General features: G+C 43.8%; 1 protein-coding gene across 1 annotated transcript in view; it reads left to right on the forward strand.

Moving 5' to 3' along the window:
- The window catches only part of LOC308118552 (aryl hydrocarbon receptor-like), a 49192-nt gene that overhangs the window by 10651 nt on the left and 17947 nt on the right, over nt 1–20594 (forward strand). The window contains exons 3-5 of the mRNA XM_080478010.1: nt 13782–13888; nt 16425–16514; nt 18610–18757. Coding sequence (XP_080334136.1) covers nt 13782–13888; nt 16425–16514; nt 18610–18757 — 345 coding nt within the window. The remainder of the gene's footprint in view (nt 1–13781; nt 13889–16424; nt 16515–18609; nt 18758–20594) is intronic.

Below are 20594 nucleotides of genomic sequence, written 5' to 3' on the forward strand. Positions count from 1 at the left end.
TTCAAACTACTTCAAACGCATCATTTTCGCATTTTTGTTTCAGGAAAGTTTTGTGTTCACGGGGCAAGGTTTGAAAACAATGCACGTCTCCATGGAAAAGGCGGAAACTATGTTGTCGGCATGCCAGGCCAGGAGTTAGCGCCACTGTAACTGTACATCTGCTCGCTTATGTGCAGAAGAACTAGTTACTCTGAACGTGGTGCTCATGCACAGTAGCAGCGTTTCAGAAAAATTGCACTCCCCCCCCCCCCCCCCCCCCCGTTTCCATGGAGACAGAATCGGATCATTTTCAAAAAGTTGCGTTTTGTAAACGGAACCCTAAAATGCAACGTGCGTGGAGTGAAATCCACATCGGAAAAGATTAAACCAGTGAAAAACTGAACAAGTAGTAGAAGAAGAAGAAGAAGAAGATTCATGCTGAGAATCAGTAAAGAATAAAGCAGCATGTTAACGTGATCATTTATTCCCTGCAGCTCTTTAGCAGCGATGGTATTTTGTGCTGAATCATCACAATCCAAAACACTTGCAGAGTTAATCTGGCTGAGGACTTCATCCCACCCGGCTGCCATCTTTGTTACTGTCAGGAGCCCCAAGGGGCCGCTCGCTCCTCGCAGGGACCTCTGTTCTGCAGCCTCTTCCTGTATCCTGAAGGAAGGAGGCAGTTCCTGCAGTAATGTTTGGATGACTTTCAGTTCCAGACTTGACTTGTTGGTTTTTGAGTCGGCGCTTCAGTGAGGCGGCACACAAGGTGATCGCAGTGTGACAATATGGCGTGAACAATCAGTGACTCAAGATCAATGTCGGTCTGCTCGCTCCTCTTTGCAGCTTTGAGTTCACAAAAAACTGCTATTATTATTATTATTAGTAGTAGTAGTAGTAGTATTATTATTATTATTATTATTATTATTATTATTATTATTATTACTACTACTATTATTATTATTATTATTATTATTATTATTAGTAGTAGTATTATTATTATTAGTAGTATTATTATTATTAGTAGTAGTATTATTATTATTATTATTATTATTATTATTATTATTATTATTATTAGAGCCAGTTTCATGATTTTCCATCAGATGAATTCGCTGTCTGAAATGAAGGAAAAACTAAACCTCCAAAATTCTGTTTCATACAAAAAACTGACTCGTGACATTTCATTGCTCCAATTTAGACATATTTTATATTTGTTTTTTGCTTTTGTAGCCAATTTCAACAAATGTCCAACTTTAGTCATTTAAATTGTTCTAGCTATTTGATCTATTTATAGTGACTTTCCTCATGGTTAGAACAGCTTTAGCTATATTAGCAATTTTAACAGTTTTGGGGCTGTTTTTAATGATTTTACCATTTCCGCTGTTTCTCCTGTATTTTTTTGTAGTTTGTTGACTAGTTTTGGTTATTTTTAAAAAAAATTTAACAATCCAAGTTATTTTATCTTAGGGTTTTTTTAAGCATGGAAATCAGAGCACTTTTAAAAAAAATAGCACGGCATGCATAAAAAAATTAAGAAAATATACATTGAACTGTCAAAAAGTTTCAGTGAGCCGCTTCAGAAATGTCCTCATAGTAACTGGTTTCCACTCTTTATAGGAGAGTTTGAATGATTCTTCACTATAAAGATTGAACTTGGATAAATCTGCAATGTTGACGCTGAATAAACGCTGGTCTCTTGTGATTTGCTCTCCTCCGTCAGACCTCTTCCAGCTCTCCTGCTCTCTGGTTTCAGGACGGGCAGCGGCGGCCTGACCTGCTGTCATGTGACCGCCGCTGTTGCGTAACCTCCGCTCTCCGGCCGATGTGCGTCACGTGGTCGCTTCTGCGTGGAGACGTTGAGCCACAGCTGACGCTGCGGTCACAGTTTGTGCTTCGGAGCGGCAGCAGATGAAACGCTGATTAATCCAGCGACGTTTTCCCTCCTTGTTAAGGTGAACCCTGCAGCGTTCAGAGAAGCACTCCAATGTAAATATAGATGGAGCTTAGCTAAAATAATCCCCAAGGATTCACCGCTCCGATCTGTGTGAACGCGGCGCATCACTTTGTGGTGTTTTCCTCTTTACACACAACATTACACACTTATAATCAATGCTGATGTTGTTACAAGGAATCTAAATATTAGATCTGCTGTTTTGTGGTCATCATAGTCAGCTTTTTGGACATATACCGCATATGTCTTTTTTTTTTTTCAATCCCGAGAGGATACAGAAGCAAGGATGTGATCAGAGTTTCACAGGTTGGAATCCCACAGCTGAAAGGTGCCGAACCAGACGGCAGAGCGCGACTGCTCCAGAGCAGAGAGCGACTGCTCCAGAGCAGAGAGCGACTGCTCCAGAGCAGAGAGCAGATTTCACTGGAGGTTCATTGTGGCCAATACAGCAGTCTTCTTAAGGCCGATTCATCCTCCATAAGAACAAGAAGAAAGTTCGGCAGTGCAGGTCCTGCCGAACAAAATGACATAATTTCCTTTGGCCAGCTCTCTCTGGCCGAATTTCTTTCTGCTGTACCAACCACCCTGGTCGAACTATGTAGGAGCCGCACTGCTGAAACTTCTGCACTGCCGTGTGCTGCTCATGCGTGTTCCAGTTTGCTCATGACTATCAGTCATATTTTAATCATATTTAGCTTGTAACATCGCTACTGTACGAGCGCCGCAGCTTGTTAAAATGTCGGAGTGCAGGCTTACCTGATGCAACTGAACGCATCACGAACAGCTGTCAGCTCCTGCAGTTAAAACCGGGCCAACATGGCGCTCGGACAAAAACTCTTTTATTACTGAAACAGTTCAGAGAAAACTATTTCTGAAAGCACTGGAGGCGAGAAATAACCTGTGCAGTTAAAAAGTTTAAACGCCGCATCACAGACGTGTGGCTGCTGTGAGGGGGCGTGGCCTGCTGTGAGGGGGCGTGGCCTGCTGTGAGGGGGCGTGGCCTGTGAGTTCGACTGCTTCTTATCGGAGTATGAACAGTCCAGCTGGCTGACGTCACTGCCAAATTTTCTTCTTGTTCTTATGGGTTCAAAAAGGGAGTCTGCATGGGGCCTTCAGGGTGCAGCAGATTGGATGTGAACCAAAACATCTCCACACAGACCGGTCTGAACTGGTCGTCTCACTGCAGCTTCGGAACCTTACAGTCTGAGCTGAAAACACGAAGAACTGAAATGAACAACGTCCTCATTGATATTTGGTCCAAAGCATCATGGAAGTGAAGATCTTACTTTTCAGTTCATTGACATTTGTTTAATTAGAACTTCTTCCCATTTCTTTTTAAACATGTTTCTATCATGATGTTGGATGGATTGGATTATCAATGGTTCATTCGTTCATCCATTCATTTAATTTAAGTCTTCTGTCGCCACGATGTTAAACATGGAGCCTCAAGCGTGGACGCTTAGATTAAGGTTCATTCTCATATTCACACAACAAATTAACACAATTTTGTTGTTTAAATAAAGATGACCCTATTCATCTACTGAGTAAATTTTGCTCAGTAATCCACCAAAATCTCATGAAGTTGAAACTAAAATTACTACTTGTATTGAATACTAATATGCCCAAAAAATATATAATCAATAAATTGCAAGGTCTCTAGTTGATTAGAATAATCCTCTAAATCTCACTTCAGTTTTTTTGTGTTAATCTTGACTACATCTCTGCTGTTATGGGTAAAATTCCTGAGTAGTAAAACAAACAAGACTGGAATTTCCTTCAAAACTGCAAAGAATATTTATTTGAATTAAATGCTGACTCACCTATTTTTAAGACATTGATTTAAAAAAAAAAAAAAGTATTTAGAGGACATAACACTGAGATAGGAGCTGGGATGTCAGTGATGCTGTCATGGAATATCATAAATTGGCATTAGCCTCAAAGCCGCGCTGTCAGGGGGAGTTTGTAAAAACACCCATAATGCCACAGCTATAGGGGAATCTCTTTTGGACATTTCATTGTATTTTGCACCAGAAGGTTTCATTAAAATTGGTTTTATGTTGAGATTGTAGTCATTTTCTGTTGTAATTGTTTAGTTTTGTGAAAATAGAGACCTTTTCATCACGTATACTCTGCACCACAACAAAGAAAAACTTACATTTAAAAGTTATGGCACAATTTATTGGTGTGGCCCACTCCAGGGGAAATTGTGCTGCATGAACTAAAATGTGTTTGACCCCCCTGCATTCGGGGAGAACAAGGACTCTGCACACACACTATACACCTCCTGCTGCACACGGGATCTAAAACCAGATGAACTATGTAAAGTGGCTGATGATATGTGTACAGGTGAAGCTGCAGAGGCCCCAAAACATCAGCAAGAAAACAAGGCCAAATGAATTTTAGCTGTCATGCAGTGAATGTCTCCAGCATGTGGACAGGCGGCACACAGCTGTAGGGTCATCTGGGGGGGAGCGGCGGCGGAGGATCGGTTATGTGAGCTGTTGTAAAAGTCTTGTGACATGTCTTGGTTCCCGCTTCTATTTTCTTCTCGGTGTAGGCCGACGTGATCAGCAGAGGGCCATTCTTTCATGTCCTCCCTGCGTCCTTTCCTTCGTCCTTCCTCTACAGGGCTTAGCCTCCCCTCCCTCCCTCCCTGCCTCCCTCCCTCCCCATCCCCCCTCTGATAACGATACGCCTCTGCCAGGAATGCAGGCCACCAAAGGGAAAACCTGGTTATTGGTAGTGACCCCTCCCCAGCTTCACCCCCCCCCAAACCCCGCCCCCCATGAGCAAATATGTGACCATGTGATGGAGAAACCTCAGGAGACACGAAAGCTGCAGCACAGTATGTGTGCCTTCCCCCCCCACAGCATTAGCTACTGCGAGTTCATGCTCAGTCGCTGCATGTGTGGCGCCGTGTACTGTGTTTTCATGCATCCATGTGTATGTTGGGGTCGGGGGGGGCGGGGGGGAATCGCGTGTTCATGCAACACAGGTTTGGAGGGGTGAAGGAGTTGAAATGTTCTATATTTACTCGCTGCCATTCACACTCTGTAGGAATAATTAACACATAAACACACTCACACATTCGAAATGCGTGCAGCATTGCCCTGTGTGTGTGTGTGTGTGTGTGTGTGTGTGTGTGTGTGTGTGTGTGTGTGTGTGTGTGTGTGTGTGTGTGTGTGTGTGTGTGTGTGTGTGTGTGTGTGTGTGTGTACATCCCCACACACACTGCTTGTGGGAGAGACACAATCACAGTTGCGCCTGAGCGTCGCTCCTGAAGCTGAAACTCATTCCGGCCGTGGCTGTTGCGTTCGGTCTCATGCATGTTGTCAGATTATATAATGCCGCTGCTTCCCTGCTGCCATGTTTCTACTTTCACTGGCTCCTGATTGGCTGCCGACATCTGCTTCTGCTCTGAGTTACGCTCATGCAGTAGTGTAGAAGAAGCACGTCGCACGTCACTGCTGATCTCCATCTAGAGGTGCTTCTGCAGAACAGAGAGAGTCCAAGGTCCAGATTCAAACCAGGGATCTTATTGATGTGAGGCGTGAGTGCGGACCGCTGCTCCACTCTTCCACTGTGCACCGCTGAAATTGATTGTCCTCCCCCGGCAAAACTTAGAATGTATTACAAAAAACATCAACATCAAATGAAATCAATGATTTGGGGTTTTAGTGTCAGAAGGTTTTACATGTACATGGAAACGTTTTCCTGTCGGGTGGCGGTGATGATGTCATCTGGCACAACGTGGTAATAAACCTGCTTCCTGAATCGAAGAAAGCTGAACAATACTTAAGCTTTCATATCTGATTATTATTGGTCAAAGATGGTGTCAGTTTCTTCCTTCAGGTTTTCTGTCAAATTTTCACAGAACTTTCATCTTCGGGTTTTCGTTGTTCTGGTCGGGATTCATTACTGTTAATAATCAGGTGTCGATTGTTTTGGTTGATTTTATTATTTCTTCTTCATGAATTTTGTGAATCATCGACAAAGTGCTAATTGAATGTGACATATTCAGAAGAGAAACTTGAGGGGAAAAAGTCTAAATTGATGGCCTGGGATGACCACCTGTGGTGAAGTGTTGATGCCTTTCATTAATGTCTGGGTTCCTGGGTTTGATTCCCTCCATTCATAACCTCCTCTTGCACATATTGTGGGAGTTTATATCTTGTCTTGTTTGTGGGTTTGATTGCTTCTGGTCCAGTTGGGTGTTGCTCTTCTTCCACCTATGAATCTGTGTGGTCTTTCTTCTTGTGATTATTTCCGTAACTCTTGCTCCTGGAGTTGAACCTTTCACTGGCCATCGCTCTTCTTCTTGAGTGGGACTCCCTGCAGCTTCATTATGTGTCTCTTGTTCTTGTTCTTGATATTGTTTACCAATGACCTCCATTAATGACTCGACCCATAACTCCTGCGATGATTTAGCCACTCCAGTTCCATCACCGTGTGACTCTTCACTTAGTGTTAATATTCTCTATTATTCTCCTTGCATTGCTGGATTTCTTCCTAGTTGATTCTCTCCACAAACAGCCTCATCAGCCTTTTTCTGGGGTTGGTTCTTTCCATTAATGTTCCATCTCTCTTGTTGAGGTTCCTACCCTCCAGCTGTATCATCCTGTGGCTCATGCTGCTCTGGTTTTCCTTCTGGAGGTTGATAGGGACCAGTAATGTCCTCCTGTTGGTTGATACCCTCCATTATGATCTTAATCTGGGCTCGTTGGTCTTGTGGCCGGAGTCTCCAGTTGGATCGCAGGTTTGAACTTCACTGTGGACGTCAGCTTCTCTGCTTTGAGAGTAAAACCTTGACCGCACTCTGCTTTGTTGTGTGTGTTGCTACCTGGTCGTCCCTTTGGAAACAGCCTGCATGAGCTGTGGCACTCTGCGGCAGCTCCGTGCCATTTTGTTGGAAAGCATAATATACTCAATATCATTGCTTCGATGCGTTTGGATATCATCCTTGGCGCAGATCCAAAACAAACACAAGCTCTTGTCTTTTCTTTTTTTCTCCCCCCTTCGCTCCCTCACCCCCCTCGCCCAATGTGGGCCACGTGGGAGGAGCCCGAGCTCTAATCGTCAGCATTAACGCAGCAGTAGCAGAGGGACTCCTGCAGCCCCACCCCCCTCGTAAGCCCCCACCTTCCTCCCAGGCTTAATACGCTGGGTTAATGCCGTTCAAATATAGCTCTGTTTCATGATTCAGACTCCTGCTATTGTTGTCCCATGTGACCTGACAGCAGACATGCAATGTGTGGAGTAAACGAAGAAGTTAATTCCAAGCGCTGCTCACTCACCGGCGATGAAGAAAGAAATTAGGATCATTTATTGATCGCAAAGAGAAACAGAACCCGCGTGACCACAAAGGCACAGAAACATGTGGAATTATTCACAGAAACATAGGAAATGTCTAGAAACGGGCAGTAAAAAATGCAAAAAGAAAAATGATTAAGTAAAATGGCACCAGTACACACAAAAAGATGGTAAAAGATCCAGAGTGTTGTGAAATGAACCTAAACAGACACAAAACAAGCAACCTTATCTTTCCTGATAAGCAGTGACAGAAAGAAAATATGAAAATTTGGCTAATAATGTCAATAATAAATGTCAGCTTGAACTGTCATAAAGGCAATAAGACACAAGATACACACACAATGATCGAAGAAAACCACAGAGGCAATGTAAAACCTCCAGAACAGGCAAAAGAAAAAAGAAACGGAGACTGGCTTAATCAAGAAAAGCCTTCCTATAAAATACTCATCAAGTGAAATGAAATACTTATGTAGTGCCCACAGACAAATATTACATAAAAGGTGCACTAAATCTGACCTCAAGTGAGACAAAGTAACCATGACAATACATTTGAGGGTTTAAAATGTCGACAAAAAGACCATAATGTGTTGAAAGGTAACTACAAAATCTACATTTAGTGTCTGGAATGAGAGAGAAAGACACATGGAGTGACACCCTGTCAGTGAATATATTTACTTTGCTTTCGTTAAAACGTCGTGTAGCGCTGCAGCGTCAGCCTGTCCACTGTGTCCTCAGAGACAAAGTGTCTCCTGTTTGTTTTGCAGCTCGTTGGTGTTGAGTAACATTTGAGCTCAAATCTTCTGTGCGATTGGTCGCAGACACTTTAAGTCTCTTCTGGCAGTTTGTGTGTGTGTGTGTGTGTGTGTGTGTGTGTGTGTGTGTGTGTGTGTGTGTGTGTGTGTGTGTGTGTGTGTGTGTGTGTGTGTGTGTGTGTGTGTGTGTGTGTGTGTGTGTGTGTGTGTGTGTGTGTGTGTTAGGGATTGCAGCAGCGGGGACACAGAACATCCCTGATAATCCTGATGTAAATAGCGTGACGGGACAAATCGAACGTGCTCTGATATTTTGATAAAAGTTTTCTGGAGGATGTTTTGGGGGTTGAACTTCAAAGTGAACCCCGACCTTCAACCTCTGACTCACTCTGTGATGACGCTTGTATGGTGACATCGCCACTCTGTGTTTGGAGATGCAGACTTTATTTTATTGAAGCATGAACGTAACTTAGAGTGAGGCACAGAGTCGGAAACTGAGGAGAAACGACTAAAAATCTCTGGTATCAACTAGAATTGGTCTCTTCTGCTGCGGCTGTGCTGCCGTCGTATCACTTAGCTTCAATAGGTACTGATAACTAGAAGTAAATGAACCCCCGGGCTTCAGTTATTTTCAGCGCACAGTTTCAGCGCAGTCAGAAAAGAAATGCAGCTGAAGTCTGACAAACTGTCTGATTTTCGGGGTCAGCGCTCGTGTGTCAGGTCTGATCTGTGGTGAGTGCGGTGGATGTGTTCGCCCAAAGGCTGCCGTGGGGCCCCGAGAGGAAAACCCACCACGAGGTGGACCGGCTGTGAAGTCCTGCCCTCCATCCAGCTCTGCAGCTCGGAATCCAAACAAACAAACCCATTTCCACCTCCACAGCAGAGCAGAAACCCCGAGAGGAGACGGCAACACTGGAAATACATGATTCATCTGGAGAGGAAACGTCACTTCTCTTTTCTTTCTGTCCTGAAGAGGTGGAAATGTGTTTTTAACAAATCAAACTTTATCTCTTTATCTTATTCATAAATAGATAAAACACGTTCGCAGAAAAAATAAATACTTCTATTCATGCATTAACATGTCGTATGAAAACTCTTGAAAATCAGATGTTTATCTTTTTTGATGCATCGACTTAAAATGATAAAAAAAAAGAAAATAAGGAAATTAAAAAAGACGTGACATTACTGTCACACACACGAACACACACACACACACACACACACACACACACACACACACACACACACACACACACACACACACACACAAACATATCCAGTGTCCAGACTTCTGGAGCAGCGTACTACTGGCTGTTCCTCTGGATCAGTGTGACGACGTTCTGATCCACAGAGACACGACAGCCTCATTAAAGTCCAACACATCCCAGTGATTCAGGTCTTCTTCTTCCTGTGAGGCGCAGCCTTCACCTCTGAATGGAGCAGCAGGAGGTCACGGCGGTCTTCACATGTTTGTTGTCCACTAACTTCCCTTTATGCTAAGATAAGCACACACGGGAAAGCCAAGCTGTTCCCTCCACCTCACTGGAAACGCCTCTGGCTGACTCCTGCAGCTCCGCTATGCCCACGTAGAAGTAACGGCAGCCAGAATGTAAAATTTTCATGGTTGTACACGCGTGCCCACTGAAGCCCAATAATGAGATCTGCTCTTTGTCCTCCTCTGGCCATTCATCAGGCTTTGTGTTGGCCCACTTTCCTCCGCAGATTGATGCTGATGCTGCGTGCACGCCGTGGTCTCTGATGTGTAAACCACCAAAGTGCTGCAGAGATGCTGAGAAAAGGAGCCGCTGTTGTTATTTATATATTGTATACAACGACGTGTACAGTAATATGCCACGGTAGCAGTTTTCTCTTCTACCAGGAGCAACCTGGCTTCAGACGGAGCTTTAACACTTTTAGAGGGACTTTTATTTTGACAATTTGAGGGCTTTTTTCAGAATTACATGGTTTCTGGCTTTAATTTGGGCTTTTTTTTTTTGGTGTGTTTTCGATGGTTGTGCAGCTTTTTAGAAGTCTTTCTGGTTTTATTCTCACTTTATTCTACTTTTGGCCTCTTTTTAGATGGTTTAGGGATTTTTCAGACTTGGTTTCTGAACTTCATTATGGTCTTGTTTTAAACTCGTGTTTCTTTTGAGTTTTTTGCACGGCTTTATTAAACTTTAAATCTTTGAAAAGTTTAGTGTGTCATCTGTTTTTGACCGGATGTTTAGCCATGTTTTATACTTGCATTAAACTATGATGTAACATTTGGAGACTTGGTTCCAGGATTGCTTTTCAGTTTGTGTAAAACGTGGTTTAGGAATGTTACATAATTCAGACCCGTTTTAAACCCATTTTAAGACTTGTTATGCTGGTGTGTAAACTAACTCTACTAGTCGACTCCAGTGGACGTGTGGCTGAGTTTGTCTTCATTCAGTCAGCTGATACCATCTACAGCTCCCCTATTGGTAAGAAAAAATAAGATATATCAGATGATTTGAACGTATTTATAATATTTTGTTGTTTGGGTGAAGACTGAAACTAGTGAGAGACGTGACGATCAAATCATTTAACATAATTTCAGTTGTTATGATATGAGATGCTCGGTTGTAAACGCAGAAAGGAAACAAAAGAAGGGAAGAAAAGGAGTGAAATTTAAATTCATTATTCACTCCTGGAACTGCAGCGCAGCACATGCCAGCCCCTCGTCGTCGCTTCAGATTATCTCACTCTCGGCTCTCGGGAAGTCGATCGGTCTTTATGGGAACGAGGCTGAGGGGCGTTGAACCGAGGCGGCGTCTCGTGTAAAGGTACGAATCCCACAAAGCGGCGTATGTGATCCGGCGTCTGCGCCATCGCACGGGACATGGCCCCACCCCCTTGCTCACGGACTCCTCCATGACCTCGATGCAGGAAAACAAAAGATGCGACCCAGAACACGGGTTGGCCCGGGTCAAAGGTCATCGCGGGTCGCAGCTCAGGCGTTCCTAAAGGGGTCAGAGAGTAAAGAGCCCGATCGCTGCTCTCTTTTTCATGACGTCACCTCGTGGCAACTACCAGCGGACTTCACTGAGTGTTTCTGATTTTAAAGGGCAGGAAGACTAGAAACTGACGAACCTGAAGCCATTTTGATGACGTTTGTCATGTGAGAGTTACTGAAGGGCCTCGTGAACAGAATGAAACTCCTTCAGCTGCTGATGATGTGAAAATGGAAGGGAACGGGGCCATTCATGCTAAATTCTGATTTAAACCATGCATTTTAATACTCGTGGAGTCAGTAATTGTAAATAATAAAAAGAGGGAGGTGCTTTGGTTAACGATCCAAAAATGTGCTGCTGGGACTGAAATCAAATGTAAACTTTGGAAAATTCTGGAAAAGTTAAAGCTGTAAAAAATGATGGTTTTCCTCAAACATATCAACAGTTTATAAACTAATGTGACAGAGTTCAACTGCTTATTTTAACAAATATAATGAAAAAACATGTATAAATATACAGGATTATTTCACTATTTCACTGACTTATACCATACACATGCAGAAATATCAGACTTTGGAGAAACAAAAATAAAGAATCTTTGCTGCGCTTTTGTTGAAAATCTTGTTTTAACTTGAGCAAATATTTTAATTTCTAGTGATGAATGTCTGTAACTGCAAATTTAAACACAAACATAACTGAAATGCTACAAATGGGATGTTAAATTCTCACAAAAACCAACATGATGTGAGAAAATTATCATAATTGTAATGAAATCCGGTGTAGAATATGCACAAAGAAGACAAAATAAAACCTTCAAATGAATGTGAATTAATGAAGGAGGTTAGTTATAACACACTGAAGCTCAAAAGTTGAAAATGTGGCTTTCATTTATTAGAATATAGTTTTTAATCAGCATGAAAGGACATTAAAAAAAGTTTTGTCGTGGCACGGAAGTTAAAGAAGACCGAGACTATCTGCAATATTTAAAACAACCAAACATCAATATTATTACTATTAGAAAGGGAAACGATTGTTTTAAGTAAGTTGTAAGTTTTTACTTAAAAAATATCAGCTTTTTTAGCTTGTTTGTCAACATCAGTATGCTAGAATTAGTCTCTGAACCATCTGATAAATGATAAATGATAAATGATAAATGATAACCATCAGTCACCTGATAAAGACCGACAGCTCATCACACGTCAGATGAGACTCTGAGGAAGACCGCAGTCGCAGCCACATAGTTAGAAGGACAAAATAAACACAATTCAACTATGAATTTTGAAAGTTTATTCATAATAATTATTATTTCATTCATTTCTAACAGTTTCGTTCATCCACCGCTGGATCAGAGGCTCTTCAACGAAGCTTTAAACAGAAAATACAACATTTTAGGCAACAAATTGATAAAATTTTATTAAATTTTATAAAGGGGGGGTGGGGGGGGGGGGGGGGCGTTACAAACTTAACTTGGTTGATGCTAATAAATAGTCACAATTGCTGCATTAATTTCAGTGGTTCTGCTCATTGCAGTAAAGGAGTAGCAGCTACAGTTTTGATAAAATGCCAGCTGAGGCATCAAATGAGTAAATTTGCTGAAACACGTGACTGTTTCTGGTGATCGGTGAATGGACCGCGTCATTCTCTCTCCTCCAGCGTCTGGATGTGAGGCAGGAAAATGTTCGGATGTCAGATGAAGGCAGGAAACCAAAAAGGAGAAGCTTGTCAGGATGAACAGCCAATCAGGACGAGGGGGGAGGCGTGGTGTGGGGGGGCGGGGGGGGTTAATGAGAGTGGAGCTGAGCAGAAATAGTGACGCCTGAAGGAGCTGTCGGCTCAGCTCACAGTGGAGGTGCAGCTCCGGCGGATCACTTCCTGTTGCTCTCTGTTGTGGAAAATAATCTGAAGTAATGAAGGATGAACAGCTGGAGCAGATATCAGGTTCAATGTGTGACAGGCGTGTTTTGTGACTCAAAAACAAACAAATCAATGGCAGATAGTGTGATAAAAATGATTTTATAATCTTTTTTGGCCCGATATCAGAGTAACAAAGTGGATTTAAAGCAACAAATGAACCAAACAATGATGAAGAAAACTGGACTAAAAGTTATAATCATATCTCCATAACTCTAATATGTAAATCAAGCTTGTTGTGTTTTTCTGTCAATTCCTTTTTCTACATGTATAATAGTCACCCTTAATATTACTTATTTCATTTTTATCTTGTCTCATTCCATTTTTTAACTTTTTATTATATTCTGACATTCACATTTTTTGTATTTGTTGAAATAAGTCTTGTCCCAATGATGTAAAAAATAAAATAGTCACATAAAATATCTACATAATGCAATAAAAGAAAATATCTTGTTTTTATTCACATTTCCTGCTCATATTCTGTCAAATTGTTCATGTTCATCAATGCAAACATTAGAATCCCCTCCTTCTGAACCTTGAATTAAAGGTTCCTGAATAAGCAGGGCTTCCATGTATCGTTGATGTGAAGATGTCACATCAGGTTTGACATTAGCCTGCGAGACAAAACAAGGGTTGGTGTGTTTGGAGTGAGATTAGACTTTCAGATTGTAGGTGATGAATGTTTGATGAGCTGTGTCCAGCATTTTTATCCTGCTCAGCATGAGGCGGCGTGACAGTCGCAGTGGCGCTCTGCAAACATCATGACTGAATAACTCTTCTCTGTGTGTGTGTGTGTGTGTGTGTGTGTGTGTGTGTGTGTGTGTGTGTGTGTGTATGTGTGTGTGTGTGTGTGTGTGTGTGTGTGTGTGTGTGTGTGTGTGTGTGTGTGTGTGTGTGTGTGTGCAGTCGCCCTGAACAGTCGAAACGGAGCATCCCCACAAGCCGTGAACGATGACGACAGCAAAGCAGGAGCAGCGAATCCCGAGATCCCGGAGGGAGAACTCCTGCTGCAGGTCAGCTGATTTCATCCCTCGTTCATCTGCGTAAATTCACTGTGTTCTACTCTGTGTGTGTGTTTGTGTGTGTGTTTGTGTGTGTGTTTGTGTGCGTGTGTGTGTGTTTGTGTGCGTGTTTGTGTGTGTGTGTGTGGGTGTGTGTGTGTGTTTGTGTGTGTGTTTGTGTGCGTGTGTGTGTGTGTGTGTTTGTGTGTGTGTTTGTGTGCGTGTGTGTGCGTGTGTTTTGGCAAGTTTCCAACATGTAATAAGGCCAATGACAGAAGCTCAGTTTAGTTTACCAGTCGATTGGTCTGACACTGAAATATCAGGAGTGAATGGAAACACTCTCATCTCCTAGAAACTGTCCTATTCACTATAGGTCCTCGGAACCCTCCTGTTCACTTTAGGTCCTCGGAACCCTCCTGTTCACTTTAGGTCCCAGGAACCCTCCTGTTATCTATAGGTCCTAGGAACTGTCCTGTTCACTTTAGGTTTCTCAGAACCCTCCTGTTCACATTAGGCCCTAGGAACTGTCCTGTTCACTGTAGGTCCTAGGAACCCTCCTATTCACTTTAGGTCCTAGGAACCCTCCTTTTCACTTTAGGTCCTAGGAACCCTCCTGTTCATGTTAGGCCCTAGGAACTGTCCTGTTCACTATAGGTCCTCGGAACCCTCCTGTTCACTTTAGGTCCTCGGAACCCTCCTGTTCAGTTTAGGTCCTAGGAACCCTCCTGTTCATGTTAGGCCCTAGGACCTGTCCTGTTCACCTTAGGTCCTAGGAACTGTCCTGTTCACTTTAGGTTTCTCAGAACTGTCCTGTTCACTTTAGGTCCTAGGAACTGTCCTGTTCACTGTAGGTCCTAGGAACCCTCCTATTCACTTTAGGTCCTAGGAACCCTCCTTTTCACTTTAGGTCCTAGGAACCCTCCTGTTCATGTTAGGCCCTAGGACCTGTCCTGTTCACCTTAGGTCCTAGGAACCCTCCTGTTCATGTTAGGCACTAGTAACTGTCCTGTTCACTTTAGGTCCTAGGAACTCTCCTGTTCACCTCAGGTCCTAGGAACTCTCCTGTTCACTGTAGGTCCTAGGAACTCTCCTGTTCACTGTAGGTCCTAAGAACTGTCCTGTTCACTTTAGGTCCTAGGAACCCTCCTGTTCACTGTAGGTCCTTGGAACTCTCCTGTTCATGTTAGGCCCTAGGACCTGTCCTGTTCACTTTAGGTCCTTGGAACCCTCCTGTTCATGTTAGGCCCTAGGACCTGTCCTGTTCACTTTAGGTCCTAGGAACCCTCCTGTTGAGGGGGTGTCGCGGTTCCACTCTGACTTTTGATTGTTTGAGTCTGTGTGGGAGAGGAATTACAGCGAATCGCTGGTGTTACTATCGGGAAGAGCGACGTGTCGAGCATTACTCACCCGCCTGCCCGCCGGTCGCTGTAGATGTGCTGGTGTGTTTGTGGTTGTGTGTGGGCCGATGTTTGTTTGTTGAGGAAATGTTGTCGTAGTTTGTTTGGCGAGATGGAAATGTCCAGCTGTTGCTCTGTGTAGAGAAATGAGGTGAACGCTCCATTTCACTCCTCAGGCTGACAATCAACTGCCTCCAGGTCTGATGAACGTTTACTGCAACTTTACAACACGACAGGTCAAGAACTTAATCAGCTTCGGCTGAAATGTTACAGTTAAGCAGTTAAAGCATTTAAAATTAATCTAATTTTCCTTATCAGAGCTGCTTTGGGTCCATTTCTGACTACTTTGGCTGGTTGTAGGATGCTGCTGAGTGGCCTTCTAGTGCAGAAGCAGCCTTTAGTTTGAATAAATGATTTTGCTTTGTTTAGGTCCCCATCAGGTACTGAGCTTTTATTAGTTTTCCATTTTAACTGGCCCTCCTTTAGTTTTGTACCTCGTGTTTTTGCTACAATTGAACTTTCACTTCCTGCCAGGTTGTAACCATCACCATTACCTTTACCTGTGAAGCCAATCCTTTATTTAATTTGAGAAAATGTGGAATATGAGAATCGTGCCATTATGTGGCCCATGCTGGGTTTAGCGTCTCAGGCTTTCTCAGTTCGGATACAGTTTGGATGGAGTTTGATCTTCACTGTATCTCAGCTGCTCTTCAGATTCCTTGTCCAGTTAAGCATGTTTCCGCCACATTACTGGATCGACTTACAGGCAAGCGCTGCAGGTACAATACAATGGTGTCATTTGAAATAAATCCAAAAACATGCAGGATGATTGTTCTCTCAATTTAGGGTTGGACTCAGCAGAACTGGTTTTAGAGATTTCAGGCATGCTATTGCACGAGCTGCATGGTTTCATTTCACAGTTTGTGTTGGATAGAGACACGAGTTTTCAACTGAGGAAATTAATGATGAATATTGCTCACCGGTTGAAGATTAACACCGATCTGATGATGATGTATTAATCTAGGATGTTAATGTGGCTTTATGTGTTTCTTTCCTTTTGTGAAGCACTTTGAATTGTCTTGTGTATGAATGGTGCTAAACAAAGAGACTCGCCTCACTGTGTCACTAACCCGGTCTGTGTTGGACTGCAGGCTCTCAATGGCTTCGTCCTGGTTATCACTGCCAGCGGGACCATTTTCTACTCCTCTCACACCATCCAGGACTACCTGGGCTTCCATCAGGTATAAACTCTGCCTTTATTCATCTCCAGTGATTGTCTTCTTCTGTGGTGATAATCGGAGTAGAAACAGCCTCAGAAAATCCTTTAATAGAAACACTGTGATTGTTAAAAACATCATTTGTCGATTGTCTTTTGAATCAAAAGTTAATTTTGAAAAAACTTGAATGAAAGCATCTTCTTTTTTGCCATATTTCCATAATCCCATTGCAAGTCGTCACAGCTGGCAGTGCATCTAGTAAACCTAATCAAACTGATCTTCATGCGTGATTTAGCAGATACGTAACATTTTAAAATCCTCCAGAAGCTGTGATGATTTATGATTTACACATTCACACAAACAAGTGAGGCTTTCAGTTTGCCCGCGTTTTGCATGTGATTTATAAAGAAAAACACCATGAAGAACAATAGACTAATGTCCTGGAAATGTGTTTATGGTCGTATCTACCGCAGAGTGATCACCTGGCATTAGACATGTTGGAGGAGGAAATAGCAAATAAATCAGAATTTTGAGGAAAAAAAACACAATCTTGGAGATTTAACTTTCAGAAAGTTACAATGAGAGGAAATACCTCTCACCGTGAAAAACGCAGAATATAAGGTAAAGGCCGAGCAGATGCCCAGTGAATTATGTGTCTAATTTATTTGCAGAACCTCCTCGCAGATCTGATAAACATGCACTGATATTCCTCATTCAAGAAAAACACTGTGCGAAATGGAGAGTGTGTGTTATTTTGCATGTCTCTCACACTCCTTGATCCAAACATAAGATTTGTGATTATAAACGGACAATTCTCTTTTTCAAAGCTTTGGAGTTTTTAAAGCCGTATATTGCCGATTCTTGTTGTTTGTTTCTGAGCCGTTTGCGATGCAGAACTCGTCGGAACACCGGGAACTGAACATTATATTCAGACCAGCATGGTGAAAGCAACACAATGATCTTGGTCACTTTTCACTGAAAAGTTCAGAGTTGCACACGCGGAGATGGAGTCCGACAGCTCATAGGTGAAAGTGGATGACGGACGGCTTGCGTGCCACATTTGGCAGTGGCGGGTCTTTCGGTCCGCCGGTCATCTCCCTGCGTGATGCAGAGTCAGACACGGCAGGAAGACTTTGTCTGTTTTTAGCGTGGCCTTTGGTACAAAGCAGCGGTGACAGCGGCGTCCTGCTCACCTCAGACCCTGGGGGTCACCATCAGCCTGCTGACCCTCAGCCTCAGCTGCTGAAGCTCTCAGATTTCTGCCCAAAGGTTTCCCAAGAAGCTGAATTGCACACGACTGCTACTCCAGTCGTGTGCAATTCAAATGTAATAAAGCCACTTTTTAGTTACATTATTGGATGATTATTGCGTTATTGAAGTAACATTAAAAGTTCTGTATTCCTTGAAAGTGAAAGCTTTTTTTTTGCTGATTTGTTGGAGTTTGCTCATCAGAAATACGGATTGTTGATAGTACAGTCATCATATTCATTCACCGATGACACACACTGAGCAGGACTCTCTCAATTGTTGTGTATTTTTAGCAAGTTCTTACATTATTGGCCTCAACACCTTTAAAATGTCCAAAAGTTCTACACCTACTCCATCTTCACTACAGTTGTGAGGATTGAATCCTGAGAAAGAAGTAATAAACACCTTCAACAGCAGAGCAGGATTACTATTGCAACAACACATCATCAGTAGAGTAAAACTAACCTGACTCACGATGGTCTAAACCAGCTCACGTTCCCTGTTAGTGGGTGTTCAGTCTAACGCTTGCTGAATTCTGCTTCACAATGAGAGGAAGAGCCGACATCGAAGGATCAAAAAGCGATGTCGCTATGAATGCTTGGCCGCTACAAGCCAGTTCTCCCTGTGGTAACGTTTCTGACACCTCCTGCTTAAAATCCAAAAAGTCAGAGGGATTGTGAGTCCCCACTTTCACGGTCAATATTCATACTGAAAATCAAGATCAAGCAAGCTGTTGCCCTTCTGTTCAACAGGATGTTTCAGTCCTCCCTCATTTACATAAGAACTAGGATTACTATGGCAGCAGCACATCAGCAGTTGGGTAAAACTCAGCTGTCTCAAGATGGCGTGATGTTTTGGTTTTGTCTCCCAGACCGACGTCATACACCAGAGCGTGTACGAGCTGGTGCACACGGAGGACCAGCAGGAGCTGCGGAGGAACCTGCACTGGGCTCTGAACCCCCCTGCTGCTGCTGCCACACCCGCCGTCAAGGCCTCCGCCTCCCAGGACTCGCCCCAAGGTATGAGCAAAGATATGAATCATAATGTTCTTAAGGTAACCTTATTTCATCATAATCACACTGTTCTTTGTACCATATCTGGCTATAATTAGGTGACACTGAAGTCCACTAATGGGTTCCAGCGTTCAATGCTTCAGTAACAACAGATTCTTCAGTGCAGCACCTGCTAATGTGGTAAAATCGTTGGGATCTCATAAACTCAACAAGAAGGTCGTGGATTAAGACTGAGGAGTGTGATCCCCCAGTAGTTGGAACACACCCTCCGATCCCCCTTCTTAAAAAGAGGAACCACCACTCCAGAGGCCCTGTCCCTGACCGCCACGCCATGTTGCAGAGACGTGTCAGCCACAACAGTCCCTGCACATCCAGAGACTTAAGGAACTCAGGGCGGATCTCATCTACTCCCGGTGCCTTGCCACCGAGGAGCTTAGCAACTACCTCGGTGACTTCAGCCTGGGTAATGGACGAGTCTACTTGAGAACCCAGCCTCTGCTTCCTCAGCGGAAGACGTGATGGTGGGATTGAGGAGATCCTCGAAGTATTCCTTCCACCGTCCGACGACATCTCCAGTTAAGGTCAACAGCTCCCCACCTCCACTGTAAACAGTGTTGGTGAAAAACTGCTTCCCCCTCCTGAGACGCCGGACGATTTGCCAGAATTTCCTCGGGGCCGACCGGTAGTCCTCCCAGACCCGAGTTTTTGCCTCCACCACGACTCGGGCTGCGGCCCGCCTGGCCTACCGGTACCTGTCAGCTGCCTCAGGAGTTCTATGGGCTAACAACGCCCGATAGGACTCCTTCTTTAGCTTGACAGTATCCCTTACTTCCGGTTTCCACCACCGGGCTGCCGCCACGACAGGCACCAGAGAGCCCGCGACCACAGCTCCGAGCAGCAGCTTCGACAATGGAGGTGGCGAGCATGGTCCACTCGGACTCAATGTCTCCAGCCTCCCCCGGGATCCGTGAGAAGCTCTATCGAAGGTGGGGGTTAAAGACTGCGTGGACAGAGGGCTCGGCCATGATAAATTCCCAACAGACCATCATGACACGTTTGGGCCTGCCGAGTCTGTCTGGCTTCCTCCCCGTCCAGCGCATCCAACTCACCACCAGGTGGTGATCAGTTGACAGCTCTGCCCCTCTCTTCACCCGAGTGTCCAAGACACGTGACCAGAGATCAGATGACACGACCACCAACTCTATCATCGACCTCCGGCCTAGGGTGTCCTGGTGCCATGTGGACTTATGGACACCCCCTGTGCTCGACCATAGTGTTCGTTATGGCCAAACTGTGACTAGCACAGAAGTCCAATAACTCCAAGAAAGTCAGAGACCTGTCCCTTATCCGAAGGTGTAGGGACGCGACCCTCTCGTTCACCGGCTGAGCTGTGGGGCAATAAGCAAGCCCACGCCAGCCCGCCGCCTCTCACTGTGGGCAACTCCAAAAAAGTGGAGTGTCCAGCCCCTGTCGACGAGCTGGGTTCCAGAGTCCAAGCTGTGCGTAGGGGTGAGCCCGACTATATCTAGACGGTATCGCCCAACCTCCCGCACAAGTTACAGCCCAGGCCTGGCTCCAGGGTGAGGCCCTGGCTGTGCCTTACCCGGCGACATCACTTTTCCTTTTGGTTGTTTATCCATAGGGGCTTGTTGAACTATTATTATTATTATTATTATTATTATTATTATTATCAAAATACTACAAAACAACACCTACTGTATAGCAATAAATAGCCTCTCCTATATTTTAGAAGAAAACATAGAAATATGCTTCCACCACTCATGTTCATAAGCTGAAGGGTTACTGGAGTTCAATATTGTTATGTTTGTAAAAGAAATGTAAC

The sequence above is a fragment of the Lipophrys pholis genome (assembly GCF_963383615.2).
Source record: "Lipophrys pholis genome assembly, chromosome: 13".
NCBI classification, from domain to species: Eukaryota; Metazoa; Chordata; class Actinopteri; order Blenniiformes; family Blenniidae; genus Lipophrys; species Lipophrys pholis.